Source organism: Phyllostomus hastatus, unplaced genomic scaffold (assembly GCF_019186645.2).
Source record: "Phyllostomus hastatus isolate PE091 unplaced genomic scaffold, TTU_PhHast_1.1 phas_contig_1, whole genome shotgun sequence".
In the NCBI taxonomy this organism is placed as follows: Eukaryota; Metazoa; Chordata; class Mammalia; order Chiroptera; family Phyllostomidae; genus Phyllostomus; species Phyllostomus hastatus.
Genome location: NW_025333498.1, coordinates 448,588 through 468,768, shown reverse-complemented (window position 1 = coordinate 468,768; position 20,181 = coordinate 448,588). Strand labels below are relative to the sequence as shown.

Genomic DNA, 20,181 nt, shown 5'->3' with positions numbered 1-20,181 from the left:
CAAAGTGTTATTATAAACATCTCTATTCTTAGAATGTCAGCTTTTATAACATTTACAACAGCCTAAAATAGCTAACAACTGGAATCAATCATTTTCTGAAGGAAAACATTTGCGATAAGTTTTTCTACTTGATATAAAGGTTATTTTAGTTCTACATTTTCACTACTCTATTAGCCAAATGTCATATGATTTTTTTCTCTAGAAAAAAGATTTCTTAGATTTCTCAAATCTAAGTTTGAATAGTAAAGCTCTTACCATACGACAGTTCATTTTTAACCCTAAACTGTTCTGGAATATCATCCTCCTCCTTCAGGCTCAGATGGAACGATGGAGCCGCCTGCTGCCACTGGGGCTTGGTACTAACCTGCCATGTGGGATTTAAATAACATTAATGAAACAAGATCAGAAAAAAAACCCTTTCCTAATGAAATGCATGAGTATTTATAAACACAGACAGTTTCTCAAACAAATCGGGGCATCTGGAAAGAAGGCACAAGCCCTCGACAGCAGATCGTATTTGAGCCTGGGAATGGCCATGCGATGAGACATCTGGAAGTCATTGCCAAAGGCTCTTCTGCTGGTTTGATGTGCACCTGCAACTAACACTGTGGACTAATGGAGTTCCACTATATTCCAGCTCCAAAAGGCTTCCTGTCCTCATGGCTTTAAGTGTCTCTAGATTACTCTGGAAACTCAGACATTTATTCCACCCTTTAAGGCAGGGGCCCTAAATTCTTATACTTACACCAATTGAGGCAGGTCTCATAAAAGACGGAGGAAGGCTGGTGCTGAGAGCTACCGGCACTAGGTTTCAGTGCTGGGAAACAATGGAGGGGTAGGGACTGTGGCAGACCAAGCAACAACTAATTCTTTCAAAAGGCAACAACTGATTAGCTCGAGCCAGTTACTGCACTACCAGACCACAGACCCACTGTCACTGGAATCCATGGCTCTTCAGTAAGCACAGACAGAAGGAAATTAAAGTAAAATGTACTAATTTTTTAATGCTGACAATTGAGTCGACATCTTCCTCTCAGATGCAGACCAACTGGCTGGCCAGTGGTTCTATCAGCTTCTCTTCTTCCCAGTTTTACTTTCCCCAGTCCTTTACTCCTGCTTCCAAATAAACTATCCACTTTCGAGTCCTTGTTTCAGGCTCCTCTTTAAGAGGAAAACAGACTAAGACAATGTGTAAGTGAATGCTCTTCCATCCATCCACCTGCCTTTCCCTCCTTCACCTCTCATCTGGCTCCATAAAGGGTTGAAGATTTGTGGAAGTGCTTTGGGTGAGAGGTGCAGAAAGGGTGAGAGTCGGGTCACAGCTCACAGAGGCTGGGAGCCACCAAAGCTGCGGCACCTTGGTTTCAACAAGCATCAGCCCCAGAAGCATGAGGTCTATAAGGAAAATCACTCTTGGTCTTAACTACTGCCAGAAAACTGTATTTAATTAAGTCTAAACCTTAACATTCAAAAGAAAATGCTTTTTAAAAAATAACGGATTTTTAAAAAAGCATCTTAAAATTCGTATTTCCTTTAAAACACATAAAACTCAAAGTATGCTGAAAATGTAATATACGGCCAAATATGAACATAAAACCAGGTTTAAATCAGCCAACAAAAATATTGTAGACTATTGCATGCCCTGACAAGAAACTCAGCCACTCAGTGTTAAATAAAGTTAAGTTTACATTTCTAAACCTTTATACTAATAAGAGACAACAAATGAAAAGCAATTTTTTTCAGTTTTAAAATATGTTAAATATTTAAAGAGAAAATAAAATGTCTATTCCATTTCAAGTTGTCTTTTAAACTAGAAAATTTAAAATAGATTTTGCAAAACTAGGGAAATCACACTATAGCTCAGTTCTACAGAATGTGGCATGATAATCAGGCTATCAAAACATATTTTCTATTAAAATATGCATTTTGGAATATTCAATATAATTTCATCAAAGGCTATTAATTCAAGTTTCTAAGTAAAACATGTCTTTCCTTTTAAATTATCAGAAATCTCTTCTAAACACAAATTCAATTTCATAGTTTGTTCTTAGCTATTATAATATCTTTCAAAAATAATGCTTGGTTAAACATTATGCTAAGTGAAATAAGCCAGACATAAAAGGACAAGTATTCTATGACTTTACTCATTATGCATGGCCTAGAGCAGTCAAATACACAGAGAAAGTAGAATGAATGGTGGGTGCCATGAGATGGGAGGAGGGCAGTAGGGGTTACCATTTAATGGGTCAAGTTTCAGTTTGGGAAGATGAAAGGGTAATTGAAATACATGGTGGTGATGGCTGCACAACAATGTGAATATGCTTAATGCCAGTGAACTACAGTTCAATTAAAAATGGTTACAATGGTCAATTTTATGTTGTGTATATTTTATCACACGCACGCACACACAAATAATGTTTGCACTGAGCCTCCACTTACGCTCACTTTCAGAAGTCACAAGAGCATAATTCAATAGCATTGGATGCAACATAATTACTAGATAGTAAAATTTATTACAGTAAAGTATATCCGACTCAGCACTTATCAGCTGAAAATGTTTATTAACTGCCTCTTTCATAGGACAATGACAATTTATAGTCATAATAGGAAAATAAGATGGAAAGTTCTAAGGAATCCTCTGTGGCGCAGCAGTTCTCTATTGGAAGACACATTTCAAAGGTCATCAGTTCTGCTCATGTTCAAGTTCAGAAACTGAGGCCCAGAGAGCTCAGTGGCCATCTCAGGTCACAGAGCCATTAGGGACGAAGCTGTCGCCTGCCTCCATTTCCCAACTCCAACACTAACATACTTTCTCCTAGTCCATCTTAGAAATTCCTTTACCCAGAACATTTAGATACTCTGTATATGATGAGGAAATTATATTTTACAGTTACTTTATTAAGATAGTTATTTTTCCTAATATGTGTACCTTATAGAATTTGTCCATCAGAAAACAATCAAATGGAGCACAAAATTCAAAATCAGAAAGTTAGCTACTTGCAAGTTTGAAAACTAATAAACACTTTTAAAAGAGCAAAAATGCATTGACAGTGTATAGGTAAATTACCATAGCCAACTGTGGTAAAACTCTTCCTGACGTCTTGGTTTTTTCTTTGCTGCCTGGTTTATCCTGCACAAAAAAATATGGGGTGGGGAGGGGTGCGGGAAACTCTGTTAATGCAAAAATTGAATCACTCAACCAATTTTTCAGCAGTTTGTCATAAAGTAAGGTGCATACTATCTAAAATATTCAAAGACATACTCTATGACTTTTTAAATTGTTAAAGTTTGTCTTAGAATTGCTTTCTTTACAGCCAGGAAAGAAGTAAAAACGGTACCCAACAAGACTAATCAGAAAGCTCTAAAAAGTGTGCAAAGCCTTTTATCAATTACATTATCTTTTAGGGATTTATCTGAACCTGGTCAGCATCCAGGGCTTCCTCAGCTCCACCTCTCATCCCCATCACCAAAGTGTCAGTTTTGTCCTCTTGACAGCCAGAAGGCTCTACTTCTTAAGCTCAGAATGAAATCCAGATAACACACACCTTCAAGTTACCATAAATAGCATTTGTACTTTTTAGCAAGAACTTTCAGAGAGAAGTGCTGCTATTTCTTTTGAATAGAGGATGATTCCATTGTAGAAATTTCCTCCAGGTAAGAGGAAACACTGTTGAAAAGGATACTTTGATTTATAAAGCAGATAACATGAGTTGTGCTTTTTGCCAATTGTCAATGTATTGCCTCTCAGCTCTGAATCTACCTTTTTTGCCCTCCTTTGTGATTCTTGAGAAGAACCCTCTAACATTTCTCCTTTACCTACCAGTATTGGTATTATAAAAGGTGCTAAAAAAAAAAAAGTATAAAGGACCCATGGACAAAGACAAGGGAGGAGGAAGGGAGGATTGAATGTGGGAGGTAAGGGTGGGTAGGGTGGGGGAGCGTAATGGGAGGAAAATGGGGACAACTGTAATTGAACAATAAAAAAAGAAAAAGAAAAAAATGGAAAAAATGTAAGGGAAGGGCCTTTGCTCCCTGGTTCCAGTGCTTTCTCTCACATTGCCCCCCCCCCGCCCCCACCCTGTGTGGCTGCCAGCAGTCAGCGTCCGTGCCCTTGGGCACCTTCCTGGCCGGTGGCAGACGCCCTCCAGCAGATTTCAGTGGCATTCCTAAGGGTAACTTTCCCACACCGCACAGAGGGAGCCCTCCCTTCTAACTTTCCAGCATCCAGCAGAGGGTTTCTCACTTCCCGCCCAGGCCTGGAACACCCCACAAATGTCCCACGTGGTCCACAGCCACGGCCTCCCCAGGAGGTCTTCATCGAAGCTTCAGGGAAGGGTTAGATCTTTCAAGTTTCTTCCTTGAGTACTCCCTCTTAGACCTAAAGGGAAAGGCTACTCCTTACGTCTGCTAATCACATATTCCTTAAGGTCTCATTATCCAAAACAGCACCTACTAGCCACCTCTAGCTATGGACCTCTTGTACTGTTATTCATCTGAAATGAGATGTGCTTAATTGAAAGCTACGTATTAGATTTTTAAGACTTAGTACAAAATACAAATAATATAAGTTATCTTCTCAATGATTCTTGGTATTGATTCTATTTTATGAGTATATGGATTATAGTATGTGCTACATATTAAGTTTACATAAATTATCTCATTTAATTCTCTTTCAGATTTTATGGGGTAAGTCGTGTTATACCACTTTTGTGCCTATTGTGTACATGAGGACTGCAGGGGGGGGGGGGTCTGTCCAGAAAGTATCTGACCATGTGTGATGAAAAATATTAAGAGACTTTTTAAAATTTAATCTTTATTATATTTTCCATTTAGTTCCCTTACATTCCCTTCCCCCAGCAACCACCACACTGTCCAGAAAAATAGAGACATTTGTTGAAGAAGATATAAGATACAAGAAACACTGCACATAGGAGGCAACTTGGAACCTCATGCAGTTCTACCAGCATCTCTTCCACTGTGCAAAACACGGTCTTGATCTTGCTGCGACTTTGCCGCACCTTCTTTGGGCGTGGAGAACCAGGCACCTTCCATTGGGATGGCTGGGCCTTTGTTTCCAGGTCGTAGCCATAGACGCAGCATTCATCTCTGGTTACGACCTTCTTGAAGAAATCGGGTTTATTAGTAGCAGTTTGAATCAAGTCATTAGCACCTGCAGCACAATGTTCCTTCTGCTTTGGCAGCAGAAACCGCAGAACTAATTTTGCCACAACACATTTCATGCCAAGATCTGTGTCAAAATCTTGGACACAGTAGTTTTTAGAATCCCCAGGTCAGCTTCTAGCTCTCCCACTGTCAGTCACCGATTGTTGATTACAGCCTGTACAAGTTCAACATTCTCAGGTGTTCTGCTTCTCACAGGCCTTCCAGAATGTGGATACTTTTCAAGATTCTCGATCATCTTTGAAGCATTTGTGCCACACTTTTATTTGCACTACACTCACTGCATTGTCCCCAAAAGCTTTCTGAATCATGTAAATAGTTTTAAATGTAAATAGTTTTCACAGAGGAATGCTCAAGCTTAGCACAAAATCTGTTGCAGATTCATTGCCCTACTTGCTCAGTCATTTTGAATGTGACTGCCACACAGTACACATGCTCACTCAGTGGCACCTACCACCCCACTGACGAGTACAGTGAAGTCGTCACTGTTCACACATGCACATTCCAGTCCACTGTCTTTGGATGCCAGCTTACATAGATGTCACACAAACTGTTCTCATTATATTAACAATGTCTGGACATTTTTCCTTCTCTCTCACTCTTTCTCTGTGTATGTGTGTGTCTCTCTCTCATATATATATATATATATATATATATATATATGAGAGACAGATATATATATATATATATATGAGATCAGTTGCCTCTCATACACACACACACACACACACACACAAATATACACATATTAGTTTATGCCTCCACAAAGTGCACAGTCCAGTTAACATTAAAAACTACATGCTTCCATCATCCAGAACAGGAGACAGTGTGGAGCAGAGTATTCAAAGAAAGTCTCAAAACAAGAAAGGATGGAAGCTAAGTCTTTTTTTAAATTTTTTTTAAAGATTTTATTTATTTATTTTTAGAGAGGGGAAGGGAGGGAGAAAGAGAGAGAAAGAAGCACCACTGTGTGGTTGTCTCTCACATGTCCCCTACTGGGGACCTGGCCCACATCCCAGGCATGTGCCCTGACTGGGAACCAAACAGGCAACGCTTTGGTTTACAGGCCGGTGCTCAGCCCACTGAGTCACAGCAGCCAGGTCAGGATGGAAGGTAAGTCTTGAAGCACAGTTGGATCTCCACAGAGGACAGCAAGGAGCTTACTGGAGGCAGAGGAAGCAACACAGGGGACAAATCAGGAGGAGATGCTGGCGCTGATAGTGAGGGCACTTGGCCCAACTGAAGTGGAAGGTACAACAATTCTCATATTCAATAATGATTTATTGAACACTTTACCATGTGTCAGGTTGTCTTTAAGGCACTAGAGCTTCAGTCATGGATAGAACAAAACCCCTCCATTGGTGGAACTTACATCTCATAGGGGTAAAAACAGCCATCTCAGAATAAATATATCATGTAATATCAGCAAGTAGTGAGTGCAATGGAGAAAAATGAAGCAGAGTAAAAGGATAGAAAGAGAAGGTGGAGCAGTGCTAAGTTAGGCAGGGTGGTGAGGCCTCTCTGCAGAGGTCATGTTCGAGTAGGAACCTGATCGGGGCCAAGGGAGTGCTCAACAGGTGGGTGCTGTATGTGACAGAAGACATGGTTTGGGGGTTTGACTGGCCTGGCTGGCAACAAAGAACCTTTGTAGCCTCCTCTTGAGGTGACTTCCAGGCCCAGTTGGTGGAGAGATCCCAGTTTACACCTGCTGCTCACACATACTTAGGAGAGCTTTCACTCTCGGTGGCATCTCAGTTTGGATGACAGATTACACTGTAACCTTACTGACGTGCAAGGACATACAAAGAATTATTTCATAAATGGTCCTGACCGCAGTGAACAAGCTACACAGGAAGAAAACTAGATCAGCTGTGAGAGCAGTTTGGCAGCTTTTTAAAATAATCCAGGCAACTTGATTTAAAGAAAATGCTAGTAACTCAAGGTCGCCTGAACCTCCCTAAGGCACAGCCCTAATCATCCTCTCCCCTGGCCAGAAACACCTGAAAGTCGCTTCATGGGGACTTTTGAATGGGGCTTTGTCTTAATTTCCAAATCCCCATGAATACACCCCAAACTACTTCATCCCCCAGCCTCTCTTACAGTTACTTCCTCGCTGTGCTGTACGACCTGAGCCAGACAATGAAGTGAGCGGGGCAGGCAGCTCAGAGCTGGCACACCTCCCCCATCGCTCTCTCTCCCCCCCCCCGCCTCCCACAGCAAGGAGGCCAGGTGGTCCTGCTGGCTCCCTGACCCCCTTCCCACCTCACGTGAGGGTAATCTTTGTTGGGTTAAGTCTCTGAGATTCTGGGGGTGTGCCTGCTATGCCAGCCAGATTAACTACCCTGATGAACGGAACTGCCAGTGTCCCCTCGCTATCTTCCTGTTCAAATCTGGCACTTTCTTCAACTGCTATCAAAAGAGTTTAGCTTTCTTTCTTAACTACAATTGCAAATGATTTCCTCTGAATATAAATAACACTGTTTTCGTAACTCTCTTATTATTTAAATTATGTCTGGAATATACTTGTGTCTCCTACCACTTACTTTGCTCCATCTCAATTTACTAAGTCAGTCTTATAGAACTGGAAAAACTGGCTTGAAAATAATTTTAACCTTACCTTAAAAATGTAAATTGGGTCCTGACTGGTGTAGCTCAGTGGTTTGAGCACAGGCTGCAAACCAGGCATCGCAGGTTCGATTCCCAGTCAGGGCACATACCTGGGTTGCAGGCCACGGCCCCCACCAACCGCACATTGATGTTTCTCTCTCTTTCTCTCTCTTTCTCCCTCCCTTCCCTCTCTAAAAATAAATAAATAAAATCTTGAAAAAAAAAAGTAAATTGGTTAATCAAGCCCTTAAAAAAATAAAAAGAATTGCAATGAGCTTCAGACAGTACTGATGAAAGTGCGAACACCAGATTAGGTGAATGTTTCATACACATCCAGTGTTGTACCCAAAATGGCTCTCTTTTCTGCAGTTTCCAGTGATCTCAGGATGTGAAGGGAAACATGAGCACATTTTCAAGCTAAAATGTGCAATGGGGTTCTCAGAGCAAAAGGCTTCCCTTTGGATAGAATGAGGTGTACCAAAGGCCTGATAGAATGTAGTTGTAGATGATTAAGGGGGAAGATTCTGGGATACATGGTCCAAGACCCTAGAATTTTCATACTAGGATGCAGAAGCAACCCAAATGAGGTCTATGGTACTGGAGCCAAGACAAATGTGCAAAACATCTTGCTCGACCCAGGTCTCCCACACAAACCCCCGCACACCTGACTCCTTCCGGCCTCACTCAGTCCATCGTGCTCTCACCCCACCCAACCCCCGCGTCCTCAGCACCGTGAGTGGAGAAGGGCGGCGAGGCCCTTAATATTCCTTTCTTATACTGGAGTGCTGAATACATATCTCATAGAATATTTTATAAGTAGTGGTTCTCTGGCTAACCAAGAAGAGCAGCCACTAATAAGCCAGAACACCATCTAGCTGAACAATATCGTCCTTCAATAAAGCTAGAGGGGTGGATTTAAAAATAACATCTACATATTTTTTTAATGCCAACAAACAAGTCTGTTTTAGTCTGCATGTTTTTTTTCAATGATAACTTAGGCATACATCGCCCTTTCCCTCTGCTTTGGCACTCTTGTGAGGTTGGGCTTAAGGGAATTCCACTGACTTTTTTTAATCCTCACCTGAGGATGTGTTTATTCATGGGGGGGGGGGCGGTATTCATTGGGGGGGTGCAGTAAAGGGTATGAGAGGAAACATACATCAGCTTCCTCCTGTACTGTCGCGGGGCACGAACCTGCAACCTAGGTATGTGCCCTGAATGGGGATTGATCCTGCAACCTTTTAGTGTCCAGGACAACGCTCCAATCCGCTGAGCCACTTGTCCAGGATGCACTGACTTTATTATCAGACAAATCTTGTGCCTCACATTCTTTCCCATCCCCAGGGCCTCACCTCTGATTCCAGACATAGCTGCAATGAGCAGTTCTCTGCTGCCTTCAGTTCATTCAGGAATGATAGTGTTTTGTCTCGGGAAAATGTTTGTTGCTCTCTGCTGTGGGGCCTCTCCAGTGTCATGGGAATCTCAGGGTGGCCCACTCGGCACATACACATGAGTTGCCAGAATTGGACAGGACATCTTCTGGAGCAACCTCCACCAGTTTCAAATGAGAGTTGATGGATAAATGCTGCCCCTGATCATCTTCAAGTGGACAATTCCAGAAGGCATTCTCTATGTTCCTCAGAAGGTCATGGCAGATCACCCCAGTTGCCTCGTATAACAGGCAACTTGATAACAAATTGGCTGCACTCTCTTCCTAGCTTTACTCTCCCTGATCCCTCACTCCTGCTTCCTTCCAATTAAAATGCATACAAGTCCTTCTCCAGGCCCATCCTTCACTTGAAGACAAGCTAAGACAACTTAAAAATCAGTGATCTTCCATCCTTCTGTCTGCCCTTCCATTTTTTCACTCTCACCTTGCTCCATAAAGGACTCAAGGTTCATGGGAGTGCAGTGAGTGAGGTGTGCACAGAGGTGCAAACTAGATCACCAGCTCACTCAGGCTGGGAGCCGCCAGTGCTGGGTCGCTTTGATTTCAGCTACAGGGGTCATCTCTGGAAACACGGAGGTCTGTAACGGAAATCTCTCTAGGTCTTAACTACTATCCGAAATGTTTATTCAAGTACAAACCTGAATATTCAAATGAAAAAAAAATGTGTATTCAATGGATTATTTTTTTAGTATTTTAAAAATTTGATTTATCTTAAAAGACATAAAACCCAAAGGATATGGAAGGAAACTGCAAGATACAGTTAAATACGAACACAGTATAAGGTTTAAATTAGCCAAACAAAAGCATTTTAGATAATTACATGCCTCATTGCCTAGAAAAGATTATTCATCTCAGACACTGAACATTTATTCAGTGATTAAATTTAAAGTTAGCTGATATTTCCACACCTACATACTAGTAACATTAAAAAAAACTAACAGCCCTGGCCTGTGGCTCAGCAGGTTGGAGGGCTGACCAGGCTTGATCTCCAGTTGGGACGTGTATGGGAAGTAACCTAGCGATGTCTCTTTCTCATCTCTCCTCCTCCCTCTCGCTCTCTTTCTCTCTCTCTCATGAATAAACTTATTCTTGGGTGAGGATTTTTAAAAACCTAACAGCAATGTTTTCTTCAGTTCTAAAATTTTTTAAGTTTTTAAAGAGAAAATGTCTATTCCATTTCAGGGTACTGCCTTTTAAACTAGAAAAATTAAAATAGATATTTGCAGAACTAATGAAAAAAGATGCTATGAATTATTTCATAGACCATGGTGTGATGATCTTGGCATTATTAAAAAACCAGGTTCACACTTACAACATGTACTTTCAAATGTTCAGAAACATTCACCTGCAAATTTTTCATTCAAGTTTTTTTCAAGCTGAAAGAATCTTGTATTTCAAATTATTAGGAATCTTCTTTGTATAAAGCAACACAGGTTCCATTTTATAGCTCATTCTGAGCTTTTAAAGTATGTTGCAAAACAAATAATGTTTGCATTGAACTTCCACTTAAACTCAGCTTCCAAGAATCACAAGAGGGTAACTCAATTATTAAACTCAATAATTAATAGATAGTAAATTTTATTGCAGTAAAACCTTGTCCAGCACTTTACAAACTAAGCATATACTACCTTTCTCTTTTCCACAAAACAACAATAATTCAAAGTGAAAACAATGAAAAAGCTGCAGTACAGCATTTTAGTGCTGGACAGAGGGGTCTCCTCAGAGATCATCAGATCAACACTGATTCAGAGACACTAGGGCTTTGAGCAGCAAGTGATCTCCCGACGGTCAAACAGCCGTTAGTGACGGAATGGTGACCCACATCGTCTCCTGACTCCAACATGGCTTTTGCTAGAGCATCTTCGAAATTCATTTATTCGGAAGACTCAAATATTGTGTATAGCCTGCATCTTATAGCTTATACTTCATTCATTAAGATAATTATTTTCCCTAAGGGGTGTACCTTATAGATGATCTCCATCAGAAAAAAAATTTAAATGGAGCCCAGAAACTCAGAATCAGAAACTCTTTAAAATCAGAAACTCAGTAACTTATTTACAAGTTTGAAAACTAAGAAACTACATTATGATAAAATAATAAAGTATGATGATATAAAGTATGATGACATATTGGTAAATTACCGTAGACAACTGTGGTAAAAATCTTACTGGTGTCTTGGATTTTTCTTTGCTGGTTGATTTATCCTGCATGAAAAATATAAAAAACAAAACTGTTTGTTAATGCTGAAACTCATTCACTCAACCAAATATTACAGTGTCTAATATAAAGCAAAACCCATATCATCCAAAATATTCTAAAACACACATCACAGATGGTATTTTATTGTGTACAGAAAATCCTAAGGAATCCATATAAAATATCAGCACTAATGAGTGAAGTCGGTGAGGTTGTAGGATATAAGATTGATACACAAAAATCAATTGTACTTATAGACACTAGCAATAAATGATGCAAAACTATATGAAATAAATCCATTTACAACAGCATCAAAAAGCATAAAATACTTAGAATAAATTTAACAAAGAAAATGAAAGACATACAACGAAAGCTATGAAACATTATTGAGAGAAAATTTAAAATACTTTAGTAAATGGAAAATCATCCCATGCTCATGGATCAGAAGACATTTCTTAAGATGCAAGACTTCCACCCATAATCTACAGATTCAACACATTCCCTATCAAAATCCCAAGTGCTTTTGTTTTATGGTAGAAATTAACAGGTTGATCATAAAATTCACATGAAAATGTAAGGGACCCAGAACAGCCACACAATCTTGGAAACGGAGAACCGAGTTGATAGACTCATATTTCTAGATTTCACAACTTACTAAAAAACTACAGTAATGAAGATGGCATAAGATTAAATGCATGGATCATAATCAACAAAAGAAAAAAGCTCACAAAATATAACCAGAGACACTGAAAGTAAGAACAATCTGACAGTAACCAGAGGGGAGGTGGAAGGGGATAAAGGGGGGAAGGGTTTTCAGGAACTACTATAAAGGACACATGGACAAAAAACCAGGGGGGGAGGGTGAAAACAAGGAAGGGAGGGGGATTTGGCTGGGGTTGGGGGGAGTGGTGGCGGTGGGGGGATACAGACAACTGTAATTGAACAATGACAATAATATATAAAAAATTAAAAAATAATATATTGAATGTAAAATGTAAATAAACAATTTTTAAAAAAGGTTAAATGTATAGATCAAAAGAACAGAATTGGGAGTTCAGAAATAAATGCACACATTTAAAGGCAACTGATTTTTGACAAGGATGCCAAGACAATTCCACGAGGAATTGGTCATATCTTCTGAGAATTTATCTGAATCTAATCAGCATCGAAAGTTTACTCAGCCCTGGCTCCCTTTTCCATGGCTAAAACTTTTTTTCCCAGGGTTCTCCACTTCCTTAGGTGACAATGTATTCAGGTCAATGCACCCTACACCCTCAAATTACTGTAAGTAACATGTGTACTTTTTAGCAATAATGTTTAGATAAGAAGGTCTTTATAGGACCTGGCTGGCATAGCTCAGTGGATTGAGCGCGGGCTGGGAACCAAAGTGTCCCAGGTTCGATTCCCAGCCAAGGTACATTCCTGGGTTGCAGGCCAGAACCCCCCAGCAACCACACATTGATGTTTCTCTCTCTCTCTCTCTCTCTCTCTCTCCCTCCCTCCCTCCCTCCCTTCCCTCTCTAAAAATAAATAAATAAAATCTTTAAAAAAAAAAAAGAAAAAGAAGGTCTTTACCTTCGTTGCACTAGAGAATACCAGGTAAGAAGCAACACTGTTGAGAATGATTCTTTGAATTATAAAACAGACAATATGAGTGGTGCTTCGGCCACTTGTCAATTTCTTGCACCTCATCATCAAACCTATGCTTTCTGCCTTCCTTTGTGATTCCTGAGCAGGGCTCTATAAAACATCTCTCCAGCTGGCACAGTATTTATAAAGGGTTCAAAAAGAGACACTGTAAGAGAAAGGGAATTTTCTTCCTGGGTCCAGGGCTTCTTCTTGTTGCTCCCACACTGTGGCTGCCAGCAGTCAGCATCCTTGCCCGTGGGCACCTGCCCAGCCTGTGAGTGTGACTGGCCGGGCGGCAGACTCCTCCAGCAGACTCACTGCCATCCGTAAGAGCAGCTTTCCAGCACGTTTCCCTCGCATCACACAGGGAAACCCCCTTTCAAAGGTTTCAGTATACAAGCAGGTGTGTTGTTCACTTCCCACATTAATACTGTCCTCACTGATTTTCACAGCTATAATAATGCTCTGCTGTATGAATATGTACAATTTATCTATTCCATTCTTTTGTGAAAGAACATTTTATCTTATTGCCAATGTCTCTCCATTACAAAAGATGTTTCAATAAACGTCTTTTGACACATATTTTAGTATACACACAATTCTTGTATCTCACATACATCCATACGGTAAATGGATATGATATTCACACAGTATACATGTGTGTATCTGCATATCTGGTTTTGTGCCTTTATTTAATTCCATTGCTATATTTTTCTATATGTAAATATATTGTATCATGTTGTCTATTTTACTATGACTTTACAATAGGTCTTGAAATCTGTAAGACAATTTTCTCACTTTACTATTCTAAAAATTATGCATAATTTTGACCTTTAGTCTATCATGTGAATTTTAGAATCCACAATGCATGGAAAATTTTTGCAATTTTAATAGAAACATATTGAATTTCCCAAATAATTTGGAGAAAACTGACATTATAATAACACTGACTCTTTCCCTTCATGAATACAGTATATTTCTTTATTCAGATCCCATGAGTATAACCTTCAAAAACATTTTATAGTAGTCTTCATGTCTCATACATCTTTTGTTAGACTTATCTTCAAGTATAAAGGTTATGGATGGAAAAGCATTATAGGATCCAAACAATTGACTTAAAAACTTTTAATCCCAATGGATTAGTAAATAGGGAAATGTCTCTGAATGCTGCATAATAATTTGTGATGTGTCTTGTTTGCCCCAATCAAATCACCATGGATATCTTCCTGCTCTGTGACTGGAAGGCTGAATTCTATGTATGAGCATCATCTGGGTCCCCAGCCCCTCTGGCTTTCCAGCAGGGATTACGCAGTAAAAGGCACCAGTAGGAGACAAGAGAGAAAGAAGGAGGAGCAAGGGTATAGGATTTCTTTCCCAGTACTCCCTATTTTCCAACTTCCTGACAGTGGCTGAATTTCTCCAGAGCTCACCTTCTGCCAGGGAGCTACCATTCCAAGCGCCCAGCTCACATTCTGAGAATAGTGTTGTTTCTTTGACCCATCAGTCCTAGGAATGATAATGGCTATCTATTGCTACCAATCCTTAAATGCCTCCTCATCCCTATTGGTTCCTCCCTTAACCTTGCCCACACCTCAGAAAATGCTCTCTTTAGAAGTTTTCTTCGGTTAACTCTCTTGAGCATGCCATCTGTTCCCCGTTTGGATCCTGACTAATCTAATTCTACATTACCAAAATCAAAATTTAGCTAAAGAGTCTAGGCCTTCCTTAAGTAGTCTGGTTTTGAACTTATTTTTTATTGTGCTAATTTTCAACTACTTGTCTATTGGAAGGGATGTTGTAAACCTCATATAATCCCCGTTTAACCACTCTCATCAAATGACAAGAATCTATGAACCTATGGCATGAATGTATCGTCAACTGAAACTCAGAATGCCTTATTTTAGGATTTTTACTAATTTAAAAATGAAATGAGCAACTGTGAAAGATTTATATTTATTTTAAATACCTAACTTAAGAACTCAGACTATTTCTGAAAAATGCCACGTTACTCTCAAACTTCCACTAATGAGATGAATATGCTAAAATCTCCTTCAGCAAATATGAATTACCACCTGCTTACTTTTTTCAAACTAAATGAATACATAAGTAAATGTCACATAAAATGGCATTTCCAAAGTTTAATTCATTCCATTTGTTTTAGTTTGAATTATAAAAACTTTCGTCTTTTCAAAAGGAAAACTACACTCAAAATTAGCATAAATGAGAGTATAAAGAGTTTTAAAATTACAGACCAACTAAAGCAGTAAGAGAGAGTCCTCTGCTGTTTAAAAATAGTAAATAGATGGATTCTGGCTCATTCTTTCAAGATCGCACTGATGTTTTTAATAATATATGTCCTTTGGGAGGGGTGAGGAAGGGATAATGGGTGTCATTTCTAAATAATACTTTTATTAAGATAAAGCAATACTTAAAATTTAACTGCCAGTAGGTTTATAGTGGATGCTTTTAGCTGTAAATTGGTCAATTAGGGGCTTTGCAAAATAATAGCTATTCAGAAATGCTACTGCCAATACAATAAACATATTGTACATTTCAACATTGTGGAGTATGATTCAAGATCAGGCCGAAGACTAAAATGGGCATCAAGGAAGTAAGTTGCTGAATGTATATTGATGGTGTTGTTGACAAATTTTTTTAAAGGACTTTGATTACAATACCACATAGAAAAAATCAGCACAGTCCATTAATCTAATCGCTGTTTTTCAGTAATCTGTATCTCAATGTTTGTTCATTTGCTCTTTTACTACTAATTTCTAATGGTGAGTGAATCTGAGTTTTTTTCTCCATAAACAGAACTCTTCATTTATTATACATTTCAATATAATGCTGAAGCCAAATTTTCTTGATCAGTTAGGCATTTACTACTTATTTAATTAATTAATGTCATTTTCTGTTAGTAATCTACAACCCAATGGATAAGGGAATAAATCACCTTTTAACACCATTTCCACAATTAATGCTAAGACAGAAAAAAATTGTGAAGCATTGGGAAAAAAGAGTTATACTTTAGTGTTGAAAGACAGAAGCTAAACAAAATTTGCAGGCTTAAAACCAACTGTTTTCTATTCAGTACCCGGATATTAAAGCGGCCTTTTCCATATTCATCTTATAGCACAGGTGGCAAACACAAGGCCCATGGGCTGAATCCCACCCTCCACCTTGTTTTATTCCAGCAGCACCTTGATTCTACCAGGCAGCAGCACCAATCTCCTTGCCCCTAGTTAAGGAGTAGTTAACATTTATACAGTCCCAAAATTACATTCGTCCCTTTGAAGGCAACCAGAAGACTAATGTGGCCCTGGGGGGAAAATGAATTTCCAGTCTTACAGAGTTAGGGTCGTTTTCTAGCTAGCCAGAATAATGCCTAGGCTTAATGCTTTCCCATCTGCTCTGGTATTAAAAAGTTAGACCATTGTTTTGTATTTCTTTGGTTTACCGTTTCTCTTAAGTCCAATAAAGAAAGAGTTCTGAAATGTAGCTATTGAAACATGTGTCTTTTATTACCATGCCATGGGGATATTTTCTTAAGAAAAATTCCACTTACCAAACCCTTTCACATATGATTACGGTATGGTACGGGATGGTATGGGATGGTATCTTACTTGAACTTCACAACAATCTTAGAAAGGAGGAAACATTACTCTGATTTCCCCCTCTGCAGAGAAAGCTTAGAAAGACGAAATGATTTGCCCAAAGTACCACAGCTAGAAAGGGGCTTCGATTCCAACCCAGAACCCAAACCCACTGCGACTCCCTATCCACCTTCCCCGACCTAAACACACCCACCGTTAAGCAACCTGTGAACACTCTCCGGCTGTAGTTTAAACTGCTGGTGCACCGCTCTACTGATAGTTTCGTTGTTCTGACTTCAGGGACGAACGGTAGGTAAGGAAACAGAAGAGTTTTCACGGAGAGCACTCAGTACCTTCGATCATAACTGGGGTGAAGGAGGCTGTACCCCGCGGGGTGACGACTGCGGAGTCTAAAGGGCCCCGGCTTCAACGTTTGAAATGCAAGGAGACTTCCCGGCGGTGCGAGCCTAGGGGCGGGCCGCCCTCTCACCTGCTCGCTGCTCATGGCTGCGAGGTCGCGCTGACGGCACCCAGCGGCTGCCGGATCGCTGCTGCGTGGCGCCCCCGAGACTCCTCGAACCAGAAATGAGACCCCCCGGGAAAGCTGGCCTGCAGTCTCTGCTCTCTCCGCGCAGGGGCTGTTTAGCGTCCCGGCGGCGCTGTTGCTAAGCAACGGGCCGGCGCAGGTTCCATTTCCGGTCATCTGTGGCTAGCGGGAGAGCACCCGGAAACTGGTCGTGGGTCCCGAGGGAGCTTTCCAAGACCTCTCAGCGCCGTTCTGAGCTAGGGACACCTTTGAGACTCGTTAGCATACAAATGACATTGAAATGCAGGGGTACGGATGAGATGGCTCAGGGAGTGTGTAGAACAAGGCAGTATTTGAGAAACTGAGGGGCGGCGACCATGCAAAGAGAACTGCAAAGAAATGACCAGAGATAATTGGGAACTAAGAGTGCAGTGAATCCCCCTTTGACGGGGTGGATAGGTTTCTTGGAAACTGTAGCTTTAAACAAAACGATGTATCAAGAAATCAGTTTTACTGTGGGCTAATTGAAGCTGGAATGCGGAAGAGCTGAAACACCTCGCAGAAACAGCCTTCGGGGACGGTCAAATTTCAGTCAAATCCTGAAGGTAGGGGTGGGGTTCGGAGCATGGGTGAAGACGTAGAGCGCTTTCATAGCCCAGGGCATAGTGAAAAGATCTGAAAGCCAGTAGAGTGTACTAGAAGGTTGAGCCAGCCAAGAAGCAGCAAAAAGCACTTAGGACATAGAAGAAGCAGAAAAAATTGCCTCAAGAGCTGACACCAGATGCAAGAACCAGGAGACATGAAGACGTGATTGGTTCAAGTGGCTGTCAATGTGTTGCCAAAAGAACTAGTCCCAGCAGTTCCCAGGCGTTTAGAAAGAATTTTGGGTTCTTGGCAGAAATCCAACACGAACTGGCTTGCTTCACGGAGGGTATGAGTCCACAGGAGCAGGCCAAGGAGGGGTAGAAGGATTCACAGCAGCAGCCTGAAGAAGTCAGCAATGCACCTCCGGCCCTTCCCCACCAGCCAACTTTCCTTCTTTAGTCCTCCGCTGTGTCTCTAATTGAAATTAAAAAAAGATCAGGGTATTCTGACTTCCTACTTTGTCTCTGCTAAACCTCCATTTCAAGCTCCCCTGGGGATCAAGTTCTTATGGGCAGAATCCTGTGTCAAAATTTATCTGATCTAGGGCACTTTGCCAAAATTTTGGAATGTAAAAACAATTTGAAAAAAATTGGCAAAGAACTCTTTTGTATTTGTCAGTTATTGTGATTCCTGTTAGCAAGAGAAATGCGGCTCCTGGGACTTAATTCCCGTAGTAATTCTCACAGTAATCAATGTCACCAACCAGGCTGAGGCTGAGATGTGATTCCTGTCATCACCATTAAGGTTAAGGTCAGCTCAAAACCCTGGCAAGAAAATATATGTCTATAATATATAAATAAATAAAGTAAAATGTTATTTATATATCAAATGTTATTTCTAGTACATATATATAATGTTAGAAATGAATTTTAGGTCACACGTGGTAGACCACTGGATCCCTCAAATTAAAGAAAGACATGTTATTTGTCTCAATGATTCTCTTAATGTTTAATTTGGGTAGAGCTATCTGTATGCTTTTGACTGCTAGCTGCATACAAATAGGGAAGTCCATTTTAAGAGAAGGTGGCTGGGAACAGAAACTTGTTACCTCAGTTAACCAAATGTGAAAGACCAAATGGAGAACAGAAATTAAGGTGTTGATATTTTGGTTCCCTGGGTGTCAAGTTCAGTTGTATTTATGATCTTGTGTTTCTCTCGTGGTTTGGGGTGTTTTTTTGCTGAGATGATTTTATTAGACATGAACCAAATGCTTGCTTAAGGATTTTATGTCCAAATTTGTGCTGATTCTTAGGGAATCTTTTATGAGAAGATATTTTCCTTTAAAATGTGTAAGCTTATGCAGCTGTTGAGCTATGCCTTATGATGTTATTTGTTACGACTTAATTTCTACCTCCTGCTTTGGACACTTTAGCATGTGTGGAAGGAAGGAGCACTGGTAAGAGTTAGAAGTGCTCCTTTTGAGGCAAAGTGGCAGCTTTTTTCCCCCATCACCATTTATCCATCCTGTACCCTCCTCCACTCCCACCCATCCCCCTCTCCTACCCCCCCCCCCCCGCAGCCCACCACCCCCACCCGCCCCAGCAATCACCACACTGTTGTCCATGAGTCCTACTGTTGTGGGGCATGGTATGGTGCTGCGAAAAATCCGGTGTACAACCTAAAGCACAGTCCAGACTCTGGAATCCTTTCCTTTGCCCATTGTTTTCTCTTCTGCAAACATACTCCAAAGACGGGGAAAACACTTGTCCTCATCTTCCTCATTTTGTTCAACTGATGAATATTTCTTGAGCACCTGCTTTGGCCCAGGTGCTGTTCTTGGCCTGGGAGATACAGGGACAACCAAGATCCCAGCTCCTGTTCTAGCAGAGGGAAACAAAATTAGCAAGAAAACAATAGTATATTAATAATAGTAAATAAAATATATATCTTAGACAGAGAAAAAGGTAAGAAAAAAAAACAGGGTAATGGGAGATATTGTATTCAAGGGAAAGTCTCTTTGAGGAAGAGGCATTTGAGATGAAACTTGAGTGACAAAAAAGGAGCCAGTCCTTTAAAGATGTCATGAATGGGTTTCCCAAGAAGTGGGTAAACTTGTGGGAAGGCCTAAATCTGAGCAAGAGCTTGATGTGTATGGGGGCCTGAAGGAAGCAAAGAACATGGTAAGGAAGGATTTTATTTAATAAGGTGGAGAAACCATGAATTGAAATTAGCCAAAGGGGAAGCAGGAAGGTCAATTAAGAGCCTGTTGCTTATTTCATTTAGCATAATAATCCATGCTGTCACAAAAGGTAAGGTTTCCTTTTTTTTTTTTTTACAACCAAGTAGCATTCCATAATGTACCACAGCTTTCTTTATCTTCTCCTCTACTGATGGGTGCTTGGGCTGTTTCCAGA

The 20,181-nt window shown here is 40.4% G+C and overlaps 1 protein-coding gene across 1 annotated transcript in view; it reads right to left on the bottom strand.

Moving 5' to 3' along the window:
• The window catches only part of DNAH7 (dynein axonemal heavy chain 7), a 228,158-nt gene extending 208,646 nt beyond the window's left edge, over positions 1-19,512 (bottom strand). The window contains exons 1-5 of the mRNA XM_045850123.1: positions 19,377-19,512; positions 17,147-18,241; positions 11,380-11,442; positions 3,068-3,130; positions 256-364 (exon numbers count right to left, since the gene is read on the bottom strand). Of these exons, the coding sequence (XP_045706079.1) occupies positions 256-364; positions 3,068-3,130; positions 11,380-11,442; positions 17,147-17,359 (448 nt within the window). The 5' untranslated portion in view covers positions 17,360-18,241; positions 19,377-19,512. The remainder of the gene's footprint in view (positions 1-255; positions 365-3,067; positions 3,131-11,379; positions 11,443-17,146; positions 18,242-19,376) is intronic.
• Between the last annotated feature and the right edge of the window lie 669 nt (positions 19,513-20,181).